Source organism: Typopeltis vanoorti, chromosome 15 (genome assembly GCF_054136105.1).
Source record: "Typopeltis vanoorti isolate ZY-2024b chromosome 15, IOZ_Tvanoo_1.0, whole genome shotgun sequence".
Taxonomy (NCBI): domain Eukaryota; kingdom Metazoa; phylum Arthropoda; class Arachnida; order Uropygi; family Thelyphonidae; genus Typopeltis; species Typopeltis vanoorti.
Genome location: NC_143563.1, coordinates 98,286,597 through 98,305,315, shown reverse-complemented (window position 1 = coordinate 98,305,315; position 18,719 = coordinate 98,286,597). Strand labels below are relative to the sequence as shown.

The following is an 18,719-nucleotide window of genomic DNA, read 5'->3' as shown; positions in this document are numbered from 1 at the left end:
CTTGGTAAGAGTGTGGTTAGCAAGGGTGTTAGAGTTAGGTTTTTTACTTGGAAAGTGGTAAATGAGTAGAATAAGCTGCCAGAGTCTGTTGTGGATGCCATGACTGTAAATAATTTCAAGGTGAAGTATGATAGATACTGTGTGAATATTGAATAGTTGTTCTTGACATGATGTTGGGCCTCTCTCGATGAGGCTGAGGACTCCTTGGAGCTGCATGTAATAATAATAATATATTCTGCTGGCCAAGTGGTTAGTGTATCCATTCTCCAACCAACAGGCTGTGGGTTTGAATCCCACCATGAGCATGGATAATTTTGATTGGCTTTTTGTGGGAGATAAATTTCATCACCCGGTGTGAGACCACCATGCCACTTATTGGAAGTGGCTTGAAGAAGTTTTCATGTTTGATCTCTAGAGCAGGGTTTCTGGACTAGGTAAAAAGTAAATTAAAAATACAAAAAAAATAAAAAAATAAAAATCCTTAGCCAACCCACTGTACCAAATACAGTATAGGTTTGCAAATAACCTTTTGTGGGCGGGAGCAACTTAAGAAATGACTGATACATTACTGGAGTATATTACAGAGTAGAATTTACTTTGTCTATGACATTGTGACTAATTATTTATTTATTTTTATTTTAACAAACACCTTTTATAAAGGACAGATATAATTACCATGCAGCTGCATTTAGTTGGCCGAGCAGTTAGCATGTCTGGTCTCCGGCTAGCAGGTTTGCAGGTTCGAATCCTGGCATTGTGATAGTAGGGTAGTTGATGAATTTAATCACCTGGTGAGACCACTGACCAGCTTGTTGTAGGTTTGAAGTGGCTTGAAAAAGTTATGTTTAGTCTCTAGAGCTGGGTTTTCAGAGTCCAAAAAAAAAAAAAAAGGAAAAAAAAAAAAGAAATTCTTAACCCACCCATAGTACAAATATACTATAGGTTTACATAAGCTTTCACGGGTGGAAGTCTAATAATAAAAAAAATGTCAAACTTGTAGCAGTTCAGATTAAGAATTTTTTTTTTTTTTTTAGCATGACATGAATTCCATCACAAATTTTTATATTAGACAACTTGATATAAAGAGAAACTGGTTCTTATTGGGTCCCTAAACATTCACGTAGAAAAGTGGACTAGCATATAGTATCTTGTATGCTCTTTGGGGTGCCTATCAGGAAATGATGAAATAATCTCGTCTTTCAATAATACCTCAGTTTCCTACTTTATTGTGGAACTGTCATCACCTTTAACACATTCAATGCTGGTCAGGGATAAATTGTCATGTACTTCTTGGGTGCATGTCACAAGGACACTTCACAAATGATGGTGATGTATAAGCTGGTAAGAGGTTCTTATCAGATTAACACTGAAGAGGTTTTTCATAGAAAAGTATGGTGGAAAATTGAGGAAAGAACAAGAGATTATCCCTAGAAGCTGTACAAGGAGATTGTGAGTAAAAGGAGTGCAAAGCAGTTTTGCATGGAGAGTGAATGATGGAAATGAATTGCCTGAGAGTATGGTGTCCATAGAGAGTGCAAATGTATTTGAATGTGATGAGCTGCATGTATGACAGGGAAAAATCACTTGCAGAATAAATCTGATTTCACGGAGGTCTAAGGATAATAGTACTATTTCATTTTTATCACTGCCTACTTTGTTTAATTGGCTGTTGTTTTTCTTTTATGGCTTTGCTTAATTTGAAATAAAACCTGATGGGGGGGAGATATAAAATGTTTTAGTAAGATACTTTGAAAATGCTAACAAAAATACTTAGAAATATTGTATATTTATTACAAACCGCTACTTATATATACTAATAGAAATAATGTTTGTCTATTATATAGTCCGTAGAATCTGATGAGCCAGGACCTCTTCCACCAAAGCCACAAGTGCCAAAACGACTATACAGACCTAGCACAAGATCTGAGTATGCTAATTTAGGTAAAAACAAAAAAGCTAGTTTATTATTTATCTTTTAAAAATTTTATCTGTAACTAAATTATAAATTATTATAGATTTCTGCTAAAATTATAGGGAGTCTGAAGTGGCTTAAAAGTTTCATGTTTAGTTTCTAGAGCAAGGCGTCTTTATTATCTAACATTTAGCTCACCCACAGTTTACTAATACTAGATGTACTGTGGGCTGAAACCTTTTCTTGAGTGGGATCTACAGTTGAAGAAAAAAATTTCCATTTATAGTCATTTTACTTTGAAATCTTGTGACAAAAAAAATTCAAGCATCTAGAACTTGTGCACAGAAATTCCTAGATTTTATTACTTGAATTCTAACATATTGTTAAGCCGTGTGCATTCTAATCGAAATTGTTTCTCTTCCAGAGTGTAATAATGCCACTTGTTAATGAACGCATCCATTTAAAATTGCTTTTTACTTTTTAGGAGTGGAGAAAAAAAAAATACACTCTTGCATGAATTTTTATTTTTGTCTTTTTTTTGTTTTTGCCTCTCAAGAAAAGAAAACTAAACTTCATATTTCAGTGTGTGGTGTGGTGTGGTTCATTCCTAGAAGGAATAACCCATTCCTGTTCTTTTTCCCATTTGTTAATCACTTAATCCCAACAAATAAGAATATACATATATCTAACTTTAAAAAAAAACGTATTTAGTATAATATGTAGAAACTAAACCAGTGTATTAGTTTGTGTACTAAATGATATTTGCCGTAAAATGTCTCGCAGATTTTATACAAAATATCACATTCCCCCCCCCCCCCCCCCCCAATATAGGCAAACCCCAGCTTGCATAAACTCAGGCTTATGCAGACTATCCTGAATGGCCATAGAAAAATTTGAGTTATAAGAATTTTACTTAGTCTGCCTCAAACACCACTTAACAGTGTCATCTGTAAAGCAATGCATCTTTCTCAGTCTCATTTACTGTTGAATATGGATGTGCTGTGTATTTGAACTCTTTTTAATAATTTTTAGTGTGTGCGGTGTGGTGGATTACAGTCATGACAGGAAAAAAAGAAAAGAAGAAAAAGTGAACTCATGCATAAATATACTAAAATTGATCTAGATTAAAATTAAAAAAGAAACTAAAGAAATATGAAAGTGGACAAAGCTTAATGGCCATAGGACATGCTTGTCTTTCACCATCAGTAGTGAATACAGTTATGAATCATGCTGCACACATACAGGAACGTGTGAAAGGATCTGCCAAAAGTGTTTATTATGGTCAGAATTTTATATATATATACAGTAGATTCTGGTTTATCGGGACAGCAGTTTATTTGGGTTAAATATTGAAGAATGGAAACAAATCAAGAGCATAACCCAAAGTTGCTTTACTCATTTTGATCACCTTAATGCTTTATCAACACAGTGTCTGTAGATGGTGCATGTGTAGTAAGTTGCTGTCAGGCAGCGCTGGGACATAGAGTGGAGAGGACACGCGTATTTTGTAACGATTCTACTTACAGTGAGTGCTAGGTAGTGTACTTTTGATTAAAACAAATGTTTTAGTTTTTTAGTAAAAAGTGTAACAAACAGGGTAGCGATTTAATTTATTTTTTTTTATAATGCCCCTCTCAAGATGCCAAGGAAAGATCTAACATTAGCAAATAAAATCACCTTACTTGACAAAATAAAAAGCCAATCATCTAACACCAGTTATTGTCAGCAGGCAGAGATAACCACTGTTTCAGAATCTACAATTGCATATTTGTTAGGTCAGCAGGGCAAATTGTAAGAAGAATCGGCATTGCACTATGGACTACAGGGAAAATCCCAAAAACAGAAGTAAGAAAGTAAGGATCCAGAGGTTGAGGGGAGACTCAATAAATGGTTTCTATTATAACTGGACAAGGCATGCATGTTAATAGTCAAATGTGAAAACCAGATTGAAAGAGATAGCTAGATAGCTGGGCCATGCAAGGTTTAAAGCTACAGACAGTTGGTTATTGCGATGGAAAACCAGACATAAAATAAAATTTAAGAAGGCACACGGTGAAAAAGACAGTGCTGATACTGCGAGCACTGAACACTGGAAATCAACCAAACTACCTGAATTCATGCGAAAGTTTAGTCCTGATGAAACCGGGCTGTTTTACCATGCTACACCAGATGGTTCCCTGAGCTATAAATTTGCAGTGCTATCAGGTTCGAAAAAGCAATGGATCGCAGTGCTGCCGTAACATCTTGAGAAATAACAAATGGAAGCTCTTGGTTATTGGAAAAAGTGCCAAGCCTTGATACTTTAAAGGGCTTAGAATAGACAGTTGGCCAGTTCTGTATTATGCCAACATGAATGCATGGATGACCTTTTGTTATTTTTCAGGAATGGCTAATGGTTTGGGATGCAGAATTGCAACAAAATTCAAGAAAAATTCTTCTACTTCTGGACAACTGTGTAGCACACCCTCAAATAGATTGTTTCAAAAACATTCAACTTTAATTTCTTCCTGCTAACACCATGTCCCTGGTACAGCCACTGGACATGGAAATCATAAAAAAAAATTGAAGACATTGTATCACAGAAGGTTAGTACATCCTTGAAACGACTGAAGAAAATCTACTGATGTCATCTTCGACGGCCAAAGAAATCAGTACAAACGTTACCACTTTACAGGTAGCAAAATTTGTTGCAGATAGCTGGTGAGAAATAAGCAGCAAAACAATTCAATACTGCTTTGCTTATTGTGGTTTTAAGAATTCAGACCAGGAGATGCCAGATATGACTGATTTTATTCGTATGGGATTTCCCCCCATTCCTCGACCATCCCTTAGGACTTTTATGACTGTAGATCCGTGTGTGTTCACGGGACGAAAAACCCAAGTTTCCGGGAGGAAAACTCTCTACCTCCGTATGAGATCGGCTAATTTACCTATAGTCAAAAGAGACCAGATAAAGGTTTCTCACGTCATAGATGGGATTCTAACCCAGGCCTTTCCGACCAAAGATATGACTGATAATGAAAATGAAATCATTTTGGAACTGCAACATGGCAGAAACTATGAAGAATTTTTATGCATTGACAATAGCTTTCAATGTTACAATGAAAATGAAGATTGTGCAGATGCAATTGTTGAACAAATTGCAACAAAGTACCTAAAGACCCTGGAAAAACAAGGAAAGTAATGAGGATGACACTGCAGAATGTGAGCAAGTGACCAGGAAATTTACTGCTGAATTACAACGCTACTTTATGCAAGAAGGTAATGAAGGCAGTCCTTTATTCTGAACTTAAATACCTGTGCTGATTTTGTTCATTTGCAGTCTAGAAAAGGAACATGTAAATTTCTCCAAAATAATTGTTAGGGAAAATATATACTTCTTTGATAGACACCCACGTATAATTAACCTCTTTAGTGATACTGGTATGTGTATGTTTAGTGAGAAATAAGTCTTATTCCTGGCAGAAACCCTGACTGCAACTATGCCTACTACTGTCCACATCCACTGGCCAAGCTATGCACACACACAATCGAAAGTTACAAAATCGATCCAAATTGCTACAAACGTCCGCTTCACTACAGTAAGTGGCCTCACCCAGCAAAGAAAACAAATATTAAGGTGAAGGAAAGCTCTGAAAGTGACGAATTCCAAATATACACTGACAGAAGCAAAACTGAAAGAAACGTCGGTTGTTCGTTCACTGCATACAACAGATGGGACATAATACAAGAACGCTGTTCTAGACCGCATCCTCTCTGTTCCAACAACCAAGCAGAAAAACTTGCTATAGTTCAATCACTCACATATCTCCAGGAATTAGAACTCAACACCTCTCAGCAAAAGACAGCAACAATCTACAGCGATAGTAAAAGCACTATAGACGGCATAAAAAACCAGAACAACCATATTGCATTGATAGAACAGACAAGAAATCTGGTTCGAAATCTCACTCTAGAGGGATGGGAAATCAATTTCTGTTGGGTGAAAGCACATACTGGAATAGCAGGAAACGAGAGAGTGGATCAGTTGGCTAAAGAAGCAGCTAGAAACGGACGGCTAAAAACAAGTTACCAGAAATTCTCGAAATCTGCAATAAAAATACTTGCAGAAGAGAAAAGCCTAGACATGTGGGAAGAAGAATGGAAAACATCAAAAAAACAGATCAACAACAAAAGAATTCTTTTCTAGCATCAGAAACAGACTCCGGCTGAAAAGACACACCATTTCTCCATGTTTAACCACGCTACTAACGGGACACGGAAAACTAAGACACTACCTTCATATTCCATATCATGGAATCGCCATTGTGCATTTGCAGTCCACACCTTCAACAGACTGTTGACCACATACTTTACGACTGTCAGCTATTGGACTGCATCTGGATGCTCCTAATACAACACTTCATCACTTTCGGAGACAAGTGGCCAGTGTCAAGACAGAGACTTATCGAAAACTATTACAGAATTAACTAAATTTGCTAATAAAATCAATTTCCAGTCCCTGTGATCTAACATAAATACTGTTATTATGTGAATTATACTGTATAGTGTTAATATATGTATATATAAAAATCTAAATGTAAATATAAAAATTCATACAAAAATATAAATAGAAATGTCAATCAGTACTTATAAGCTACATGTAATATAAGCATTGTAATGCAATGGAGCACATAGGAATAAATTACCTCCTGATAGGATTACTATTGGGAGGAAAACGAAAAACACACACGCCACAAGGGCAGCACACGTGCCTTTTGAAATCTGACATTGCCTGCCAAAGAATGGCTAATTTATAATGCTATGCTTTTAATCTTCTCTGGCTCAAGGTTTCCTTGCCCCATCTAGTAACATTCATTTGTTGCATTTACTGGTCTCCAAAGGCTGATAACCATTCAGACTGCTTCACATTCCTTTCCATGAAACTCGAAAATCTGAATAGCGAGGTAATCTTGCTGGGTGACTTTAACATCCACGGTTCCAATTGGCTCCCCTCTTCTAACAGCACTACCCAAGCTGGAGGAGAAACAGGTCTTTGCTGTAAGTAACGACTTAACACAAATCATACATCCATCCACTTGAATTCCTGATAACCTGCTTCCCTCTCCAAATATTCTTGATCTCTTTTTGACTAGTTCTCCTTTCAGATACACTATAGAGCTCACCTCTCCTCTTGGCAACTCTGACCACAATCTTGTACAATTCTCCTCACAGAATGTTCCTCCTTCAACTCTGGCAGTCATCCTAGCACAACTAGGATGACTGCCAGAATTTCTACCCCTCCTTTCTTTGGTATGACTATTGTTTCTGCTCATCTGACCCTAACACCTGCTGCGAACAAGTTGCAGAAATTATTCTCTCTGGCATATGAAGACCTTTATCCCCATTCAACCCATAATCTTCATCTGCTTTCCAAGCCCTGATTCAACCAAAAGTGTATCAAAACAGTCGAAGAAAAAAATCGAGCTTGCCACTTGTGACTCACATCAAGAACTCCAGCTTCATACTCTGTCTGTACACAACATATGCAAATCATCATCAGCAGATCCAAATCTGATTTCAAAAAAGCAAACAGCAAAAAATCTGCCTCCTGTCTAAATGGAAGAAACCCTTCCTTCTGGTCCCTCACTAAGGCTGTTGGATGCAACTTCTTCACTTCCACTTCTCTATCATCCTGATGGCACCACTGTTACTTCTCCCAAAGATAAACCTGACCTTCTGGCATCACTCTTTTCCCTTGAACCCCTGCATAGACAACCAAGGAAGATCACTTTTTACCATATATTGGAATCCAAGCATGTGCTTTCTGTAGTGTTTTGACAAAAAGAAATCAGAAGACTACTAAATAACTTGAATACTAAAGTCTTCTGGTCTTGATGGCATCTCTCCAATTATTCACAATCTACACTCTATTATACATATCTGGTACTTATCCCAATGTAAAGTAATCTCATATCCTTCCTATTCCAATATGGAAGATAGAATCTACCGTTCAACACCGACCAATTGCCATCACCTCAGTCCCCTCCAAAATAATGGAGAAAATCATCAGTAGCCAATCCCTCCACTGCTTAGAAGTCCACCAACTAATCAGGGACCACCTGTACGGATTCTGCCATTCAAGATCCACAGCTGGCCTCGTAGTTTACATCACCCACTACTAGACATGTGCCATGGAAAGGTTTGGAGAAGTGTTGTCATCCTCAACATTTCTAAACTTTTGACTGTGTGTAGCATCATGGCCTGCTTAACAAATTGCAATCCTTTGGTCTTCCTGCTGCCAGCTTTCTCTCTGGTCATTCTCTGTGAGTCATGGTAGATGGTTTCCTCCAGTTTCACCATCAATGATGGAGTGCCTCAAGGCTCTATCCTATCACTTATTCTTTTTCTCCTACTCACAATTACCACTAATCCTATCCACAGTTTTGCAGGCAATAATACTCTCCACTCATCCTACTAATTTGATAAACCATACAGTACTTTGACATGCCAGACTAAAAGATCATCTACAACCAGTGAATTAAACATTGATCTACATACTCTCCTTCAGTGGGGGCAAGGACAACCTTGTCATGTTCATTGCCACCAAAACAGAGTATTGCCTTTTCTCTTATAAAAGAGATCAGCTCACTTATCCTTACCCTCAGTAATACACAAATCACAAGACAAAATCAGATCTCTGCTTGGACTAATGTTTACCTCCAGTCTCTTTTGCCATAAACACATCACATCAGTAGCTTCCTCGGTCTCCAAAAATTAGGAATTCTTTCATTCAAGAGGCTATTTTACATCCAACTAACTCTTAGTTATATACAAATCCCAACTGCATCCATGCTTAAAATACTGCTCACGTTTGGGGTAGTACACCTAAAACTTCCCTTAAAATCTTTGAGCTGTCCATAGACAAGCAGTTAGGCTCGTTGATGATCCCTCTCTTACAGATTCATTTTAGTCTCTATCTTACAGATGCAGTGTTTCAGCACTATTTGTTCTACGGGTACTTGCAATCGTCATTCTTCCACTTTCTGTTGCACCTGTAGATACAAGAGCAGCAGCTGCCCAACATCCTTTTACTGTGCATGTGCAGATACACCAAATCTATGTCTGTTCATCCTCTTTTATTCCATCCACCTCTGTCCTCTGAAACAGCCTTTGTCATGAAGTATTCTCAAACAACTACAACATGCAGCTCTTCAAAAAAAAAAAAAAAAAAAAAAAAAAAAACATCAATAAACTTCTATATCAGCCCCTCATCTGCATTCCACACACATGGCCTCGATGTGCTTATAGGTCTCTTGAGTATGAGATCAATAAAAAAAAAATCCTCTGATGCAGCCATTACAGAAAATTAATTCACACAAAGTGAACAGGTAAAGCTCAAATTCCACGTGATTGGAGTTGAGCTCTTATAGTTCCCATGTATAAAAAAAAAAGGGGGGGGGAAAAGGGAATGAACTCATAGAAAATGCAGTAATAATGACAAAATTGTTGATTTGTTCCACAGTGGCATTTACCAAATGTGCACATGGTTCCTTTACACTGCTGTGTGGGAGAGGCAGCTGATCTTATGAATAGCTGAATAGATCAGAAGTGTGGAAAAAGGTGCCTTTCATAGTAGAAGAGAGGTCAGGTAAATCCCAACAGAGACCACCCCTAAAAAAAAAAAAAATAGTGCCACACATGCAGCACACCAGAGCAAATTTATTAGAAAGTAGGAAGAAAATAAAAACACCAAAGGTAAGTATAAATTGTATAGAAGTATTATGGGGACTAGAAATAGAGGAAATCAGCAATCAAGCAATATGAAAAAATACAAATCATTTGCTTATTTTCTTAGATGCCATGCATCAAAGTGCATGATTTGCATTTAACAGGTAAAATATTGGCAAAAGCCACAGAATTCTACAAACTCAAAACATGGAAAGATGCTAGAATTTGATTTGATATAATGGTAAAATAAAATTTAATTCTGTAGCTTTTGTCTATATGCTTTTTAATTATGCAACTGATTTACACATTCTGTACAAGAAATGTTGTAGCAGTCATACTCTCGTGATCTCGATTGCTGATATAATTCCCTCTGAAGATACTGAAACATCGATTAATGAATAAATGGGTTTTTATTAATTATATGCATATTTCTTATAATTCTGGTTTCTAGAGCAGAGAAAAAACCCTGCTCTATTAAAAAACATGTTTAAGCCACTGTAATAAGTAGTGATGGTCTCACATCAGATAATGATGATCAGTATATCCACCTCCAGATGATCACTTTCATGACACAGTTGCATTATTATATCAGTGATTTGCAAATAACTTGATAATTAATCCTTGAAAGATTAATGCCAAATTAAAGAACTTGTTGCATAACTAATTTCATGCTATTTAACTAACTTTAATTTTACTTATTATTTATGTAGGTGATATTCGTTATCCAATGGCGCCAAAGAAACCAGAACGTATTATATCTTTGCAAACAAGTTTAGATAAAGAACATCTGACATCTGATCAGAATAAACAGGACCACACTAAAATGAATAGTGATGTGCAAGATGAGGAACAGTATCAAGATATTGTAGTGGTAATTTATTTGTTAATTGAAAATTATGTAATTGTTGAAGTATAGCGTAACTACAAATGATGTGAGTGATAATGAAAATTTATTTCTAAAAAATTAGGAATTGTCCACACTATTTGCCGTAGCACATTCAATTCATGGCCAGCCAGATAGGTTGATTCATGGACTTTGCATATACAACTGTTGAATGCACTCAACTGTTTCTGTACTGGAATTAGATCTCTCATAACTACCCAAATGCAACCTTTTTTTCACATATTGTTCATACTATTTCCTAATTGGATTGCAGTTGAAGATCCTTCCCAAACTTTCCTGTAAATTGACTATAAACAGTTTTTTTTTGGTAAAATGCTTTTTCTAGTTGTCATTTTGCATTTGGGCAATATTCTAGTAGCAAAAGTGAAAGTTATTTTTTATACATGGGCTGAATGGAAAGAAATGACAGTGTTGAGGGTTTTACTCACATCATTTATACCATTTTTTTATATCACTCATGTCATATTTGTCATGTGTCACACGGACCTAATATATGTCTGTATATACAGTTATGGTTAAAGTATGTGAAAGTAAAATCATGGGGAATTACCTATGGAGCTCTGGTTGGGAGATTCATTTTTTTTTTCTTTTTGGTGATTCATTATAGTGAGCAAGTTTGTTGTAATAGTATTTTGCTATAGTTGAGTCAGTTGAATAAAGGAACAAATAATTCATGTCACATTGACTTTATGTAAAAAAAAAAAAAAAAAAAAAAAAAAAAAAAAAAAAAAAAAAAAAAGACACCATCTAATAGATTGTTTTCTGGTATATATCATTATGTAATACAGTATTTCATGGTGAAACTCCTATCAAACAGGTGTCTGTTAAATTGGTCTGTTATTTGTAACTGTCAAATGAAGTCTCTGATTTGATCAACACTTCTAGCTTTACAACTCTTTATGAATTTAGCTTAAAAAATTATTTTTAGCCTGGTAGCTTTCAATTATTTAGCTTTCTTAACAAGAGGATTTTTTTTTTTTTTTACAGAAATGGGTTGTTAGTCCATTGCTAAACCCCCAACCTGGAGGACCAGGCCTCCACATTTTTGTCCCCTGGAGGCAGGATGGCCCAGCTATACCCCCAGGCACTGAATACCCATTTTAGTCACCTCTTAAGATATGCATGGGCTACATTGGGACTATTCTTTAACCATGGTTACCACACGGGCAGGGGGGTGGGGGTTGATCCGCACTAACATATCTAAACATGAAATGCCACAAAAAACTTAAAATCAATCAACATGCTGTAGAAGAAGTTAAGAATTTTACATACTTTGGAGCAAATGTAGATACTGAAAGTGGAACTGACAAAGGTATAATGCAAAGATTGACAAAAGCTAATACTTCTTTGAGAAAATTAAATAATATAAAGAAATGATCCAAATCATAATAAAACCAGAAGAAAGATCTTCAGTAGCATTGTTAAGGCTGCATTATTATATGGACCAGACATAGAAGCTGACCAAAAAACATGAAGCTAAATTAAATAGTTTTCAAACAAAATATCTGTGTAAAATATTCAAAATATTTTGACTCCTCCATATAACAAACAATGATTTATAATAAGCTGACTGGGCAAAAAAGTATCACTGATAAAAAAAAAAAAAAAAAAAAAAAAAAAAAAAAAAAGGAAATGGATTGGACAGCAGAGAGATTCCTAGAGTGGCTTTGATGTGGATCCCAAGGGAAAAGGGAGGGCCTAATTAACTTCACAGAAAATGAAAGAATGGCTGGCTGGAAGAATTGGAGAGGGACTGAACTGAGGCTCAAGACAGATGTATCTGGAAGAAATTTTGGCCTTATGTGCCATGAGGCATGAAGAGGATAAGTAATATATCTTCTAAGGATCTCCAAACTGCATCAGCCCACATAGAGTGATCTCTCAATTTTCTGACCTTCAATTAATCAACTCTTGAATAGATTAGTATATTAACTGACTTCTGGTATCATATAATTGTATAGCTGACTGGCAAATTGCTCTCCTTCTATGTTTGGATAATTGACAGATAACAGATAAATGTATATCTTGGGCTTCTTCCTTTGGATCTTGCCATTTTTGCTTCAAAAACTTTTGCCAGTCTTTCATTCCCATTTATTTAAGTGACAATACTATTAGATCTGCTTGCACATAGAGTAAAATCCAACATTATTAATATTCAATCTTCATTTTGAATATGGTCTTACCAGTGATATCATCTCTTTACCTACTTTGCTTCAGAACCTCAAATCTGTGGTATTCAGTAAATATGATCAGACCAGACCCATTTGACATGTTAAAATTGATTTGAACATTGTCTTGTATACAGTTTTACTACTTTTACATCTTATATATTAGTCTTTTGGATGATTTCTCTCATTCAACATAAATATTCGTCTGACTTCTTCCTACCATACCAGCCTTACTTCTTCTATTATCTGTTTCTGTTTAATTTGCCATATTCATTAAAAAATTGTGCTTAAATACCTAAAACATGTGTTCTATAGTATTCCCAAAGAATATAGTTCATGTTTTCTGTTTCCCTGCTGATTTTTCTTTGTTTCAATTTTTTGAATTCTGATTTTCATATCACATTTCACATAGCAATTATTTCATTTGGCTAAAAACTCATAACATGAACCTATCTTGGATTTGATCCTTCTAACCAGGCCTCCTTGTGGTAATTTACTGAAGAAGGTAATGTCATCTTTATCAAATAAAACAGATGCTCAGTTTCCTATTTGAATAGAAAGTTGAATACAACTTCTCTTAATGATATCGATACATACAGATCATAAGCAAAAGTGGAACTAGTGTACAACTTTGCATCATGCCTGATTACCATCAATCTTCTGGTTCATCCTTCAGTTCTAACAGCTATTTTGCAAAATCATAAGCTGTTATCTCTTTGTATAAACTTCAGTTTCACCATACAGTGTCAATGTTTTGCAAAGTCCCCTCCTCTTCCAACAATACCTTTATGATATTCTTTTTTACAGTGAACGGAATTGAGAGATCCTTATCTTTCTTCCATGATTTCTCCATTATTTTGTCATAATATAAAAATCTGATCATGGATACATACTCATATTTGGCCTAAACTCATCCTTTTCTTCACTGATTTTTCCCTTTCACAATTCTGCTTAGCCTGTTTCACCTATGCTTACATTAATCTTTTTTGAAACACTCAATACAGAAATTGCTCCATAATGGTCAAATTCAGTTTTAATTCCTCTAATATGCTAAGATCCCTATTTCCCATCACATGGAATTAACTCTTCCAACTTCCATAGTGTAGCTGCTGTAAAACTTTTATACCACATATGTCAGTATTTTTGTCAAATATCATCTACATTAGCAATATTTCAGATTGGGCTTTTCTACTTTGAAATATTTCCCCTTATTGCTGTATCAGTCACCTCGTTTATTATTATTATTTTTTTCTGAAGTAATTACTTCAGTTATCCAAAATATACTCTCATCTACAAATTCCTGGTATGTACACCTAACTAGATACAGAATACTTTGATAGTACTGTATGAAAAGTTTACATTATATTACTTCTTATTGACAATTTTCCTTCAAATCAGTCTGTTATCTTCAGGATTCTAATACTGTTGAACAGATCTTATATTTCATTGTTCTGAAGAACTTCTAACTGAATCAATCCACTTAGATCTCTTAGTCTTTTCCTACCATCCTGGCTTTAGATACCTGCTTTGCATATCTTTCCTTTCCCATTTAAGACCATACTGCTTAGATTAACTCTGCCTACACATTCCTGAAAGGTAACAATATCAAGTTCATTTTTCATATTATTCTGCCATCTGTTCAACTCTTATATCAAAGACATCTAGTCTTTGATAAACTGTTTTTACTTCTAACTTAGATCTGTAAGTCAAATTTGCTTTGAATAGGCTTTTCTGAATTCTAAACTGGTTTGAGACATAGGCATATTGGAGAAGGCCAAAGATGTCATGTGATTGTGATGAGCCAGCACCTCAACATCCCAACATTTAGTCTATGTTTTTAGAATCGATATAAAGAAATTGTATGTTTTTTTGGAGGGGAGGGGAGGGAACGCAATACTTCTTTCTCAACTTAGCAATCTACTATCATCATCATCAAATTCCTGCCATGTACCCTCAAGGGGTGTACAGGATATGACAGTACTACATGAAAAAATTACATCATTACTAACTTCCTATCTACAATTTTCCTCCAAATAAGTCTGTTACTTGTCAAGACTCCAACATTATCAGATCTTATATTTCTATCGTCTAAGGCACTTTGTACCGTATCAATCCACCTATATCTTGGTCTTCCTCTGGATTGTTTTCCTGTCAACCTGGCAGAGAACACTTGTTTTGCTAATCTTTCCTCTTCCATTCTATTTAAGTGACCATACCACCTGAGATTAGCTCTGCTAACGCATTCCTGGATGCTGGCAATGTCAAGTTCTTTCCTAATATCCTCATTTTTAATATGATATTGCCATTGATGCCATCTGTTCACGCCTCTAATCTTTCTCAGGACTCTTATATCTGAGGTCTCTAGTCTCTGGTCAAGTGTTTTACTTCTGACCCAGCTCTCAGATCCATAAGTTAAAACTGGTTTGAACACTGTCTTGTATACAGCTAATTTAGTGTTCCGACTAATTTCTTTCTTATTCCATATGAATTTATTCAATTGACTTCCCACCATACCAGCTTTGCTGATTCTGTTGTCTATTTCTATATTTAATTTACCATTTTCAGTAAAAATTGTGCCTAAGTAGCTAAAATGTTTTACTTGTTCCACAGGTTCTCCATTCACAACACAGTTGACATTTTCAATGATTCTGCCTATTTTCATTGTCTTTGTCTTTTTATTGCTGACCTACATACCATATCTATTACAACAGCTATTCAATTTAGTCAAAGAATCTTGCAGACTTGTAGCGGATTTATTTAGAAGTATAACATCATCCACATAAAGCAAAGAGCTGACATTAACATCTCCAATTTTGATATCAGGTTTAATACCACATTCCTTCATAATGTGATCCATATAGATAATGAATAACATAGGGGATAATGTACATTCTTGTCTCACACCAGAATTAACATTAAACCATCTTCCTCTACTTCCTTCAATTTTAACTGCTGACTTACAACTCAAATAAAGACTAAGTATTGCTTGATATAATGCCCCATTGACACCATATAACTGTAGCGTATTGAATAGCTTCTCTCTCTTGGCACCTTGTCATATGCCTTTTCCAAATCGACAAAACTTAAATACAGATCTTTGTTATATTCCCATGCTTTCTCGACTATTTGTCGTAAAGTGAAAATCTGATACTGACAGCCTCTATTTGGCCTGAATCCAGCTTGTTCTTCACCCAGCTTTTCTTCCACAATTCTTCTCAACCATTTCTTAAGTATACTTGCATAGATCTTGCCAGGAACACTCAGTAGGGAAATACCTCTGTAATTCTCACATTCAGTTTTATTTCCCTTTTTATATATGAGTATTATGAGAGCTCTACTCCAATCATCGGGAATTCGTCCCTCTGTCCAGGCCTTCTGAACTATGCACTGCAGCTACTGTAAGACTTTTATACCACCATACTTCAGCATTTCTGGTCGAATATCATCTACTCCTGCTGCCTTTCCACATTTCAAGCCTTTGATGGCTTTTTCTACTTCAAGTATGGATATGTAATCCTGACTGCATTCCTGGTCAGTGTTTTTTATCACTGTGCTGTCATCACTGCTTGTTTCATTTAGCAGTTTTTCAAAGTAATTACTCCATACTTCAAGGACATCTTTTTCTCCTGTTTTCATGTCACCTTTATCATCTCTAATTCCTTTTACAGCACTCTTTCCTCCATTTCTAAGCTTCTTCAACAACCTCCAGAATATTTTGCCACCTTCTTGAAATTTATTTTCTATATTCTTGCCAAAGTCCTCCCATGACTTTTGTTTAGCTAGTTTTACACACTGTTTAGCATTCTTGCATTTGTCTCTGTATTCTGTAAGAGTAAAAGCTGACTTATTTGCCAGGAACTTTTGATATGCTTTCTTCTTTTCCTTCACTGCCTCTTTAACTTCCTGTATCCACCAGGGAGTTCTGATTTTTTTTATCCTTGCACACAACCTCACCACATGCCTCTCTGGCAGAAACAATCAATGTTTTCTTCAGAGTTTGCCACTGAATCTCCAAGGTTTGATTCCTGTTCTCAAACTCTTTCATTTTCTTTTCAATAATCTTTCTGTATTTTAGTCTACAGTTCACATCTGAGAGCTGCTCAACTTTTATTCGCTTTAAAACTTTCTTACATGTTATTCTTTTCAATATGAAATTCAATTTTATCCTGCTCAAGACTAAATAGTGATCACTTCCAATTTCAAATCCTCTGTACACTCTGGTGTCCTGCACCAGGGAGAAAACCTCACTATCAACAATAACATAGTCAATGAGACTTTTCTTATTCCTAGCCTCTTCTCTCCATGTGAATTTGTGCACATTTTTATGTTGGAACATGGTGTTAGTAATAATCAGTCCATGTCCTAGAGCAGAAATCCAACAGATATTTGCCATTATTATTAGCTTTGCTCTTTTCTCCAAATTTTCCCAAAATATTTTTGATTTTTCTCACAATCATTTCCTACTCTGCTATTTAGATCCCCAACAAGGACCAACTTTTCCTTTTTCATTGTGTCAGTTGCTTTTTCTAAAGCATCAAAAAATTCCTCCACTTCTACCTTAGTAGAACCTTCTGTGGGACCATAGGCACAAATAAGTCTCATTGTCCAGTTCCCCATTCTCATATTTGCCCACATTACTCTACTTGAGACTGACTGCCATTCAAGAAGATTAGCCTCGTATTTTGTGTTGAATACTATGGCTACTCCTTCTTTTCCTTGATTGTCATTGCCTGAATATAACATTTTGTATTTATTGCTCAGAACGATCTCACCAGTTTTGGTCTTTTTTGTTTCAGTCACCCCTATTATGTCGATCTGGTACTTATCTAATCCCTCAGCTAGCTCCATTTCTTTGCCATTCAGGCTTCTTACGTTGATAGTACCGATCTTTAACTCTGGTGATGTTGAGTTGGGGTTTGTTTTCAGATTTGTTCCAGTAGCTGACTTTTTGCTGTTCGCCCTGGTTCCCTGGCGAAAACAACGGGGGCCTTGTTTAACCGGGCGACGCCCCAGCCGGCATGAAATTTTGTCATTTTGTACCATCATTGTTTATTTTGGTTTAACCAATAAGAATACAATTTGGTCGGCGAAATCCCAAATTGCCAGCCCATCCTCGTTCGTTCAGTATCAAAGTAGATACCCAACAGGGTGCACCACGAAAAGGTGAGCATTGGACATTAGGTCAGAAGCCCTGGTCGGTTCTCTGCATTCCTTTAAAGGCTGTGGAGGTCTCCTCTCAGTTATACAGCTTTGACCCTTAAGCACCCCGCAATCTACTATTAATGGTTCAAATTCTGCATATTCCAAATGGATGCACATCTATTTTATTTTATCGTGTCATAATTTGCTAGTTACTTTGGATATGCCTGAGTGCTTTCTGAAGAGAAAATGATAACACATGTTTATCCTCTTAGTCATGTTCTATTATGAAAAAGTCAGTGATATTGAACAGATATTTGTAACAAATGGTTTCAAATACAAATCCAAGTAGGTGTGATAAGTAAGGTAAAAATACAAAGAACTATTTAATATGAAATATACATAGAATTGATGTTATGTTAATAAAACTAATGATTAAAACTTAAACTCCTCCCCTCCCCCTTTTTTTTTTTATCTGTCATGGACAAGCATTTATTTATTTTTTTTAATTTTAAACCCTGCCTGTACTGCTATATAAGGCAAAAAGCAGGTATACTCTTAGAAGCAACTGTGCATCTGTATGTAAATGACAAATGAAGAAAATGGATGCTTGGAACAGTGGCTTCGAAATCTCAGTATTCTGTTATGCAAATGATCAAAATTTCAAAGTTTATGAAGTTATTGTTAGAATACTGCTTAATAGTAAGTCACTATGCAAAAGCTGCACAGACTTAATTTCTTTGCAAGCAGAAGGGAAGATGCACATAAAATTTAAAATTGCTCTTTACTGGTGTAAAGAACACTGATGGGATCTCCAGAGTATTAGAAGTCGATGACATGACATGGAGAGAACAGTTCTTTTCCATTTACAGATGTGTAAATGAAT

General features: G+C 35.8%; 1 protein-coding gene across 1 annotated transcript in view; it reads left to right on the top strand.

The window, feature by feature from the left end:
* The window catches only part of LOC150099020 (uncharacterized), a 119,001-nt gene that overhangs the window by 25,495 nt on the left and 74,787 nt on the right, over window positions 1–18,719 (top strand). Inside the window, exons 3-4 of the mRNA XM_090405793.1 lie at window positions 1,845–1,941; window positions 10,333–10,493. Coding sequence (XP_090261919.1) covers window positions 1,845–1,941; window positions 10,333–10,493 — 258 coding nt within the window. The remainder of the gene's footprint in view (window positions 1–1,844; window positions 1,942–10,332; window positions 10,494–18,719) is intronic.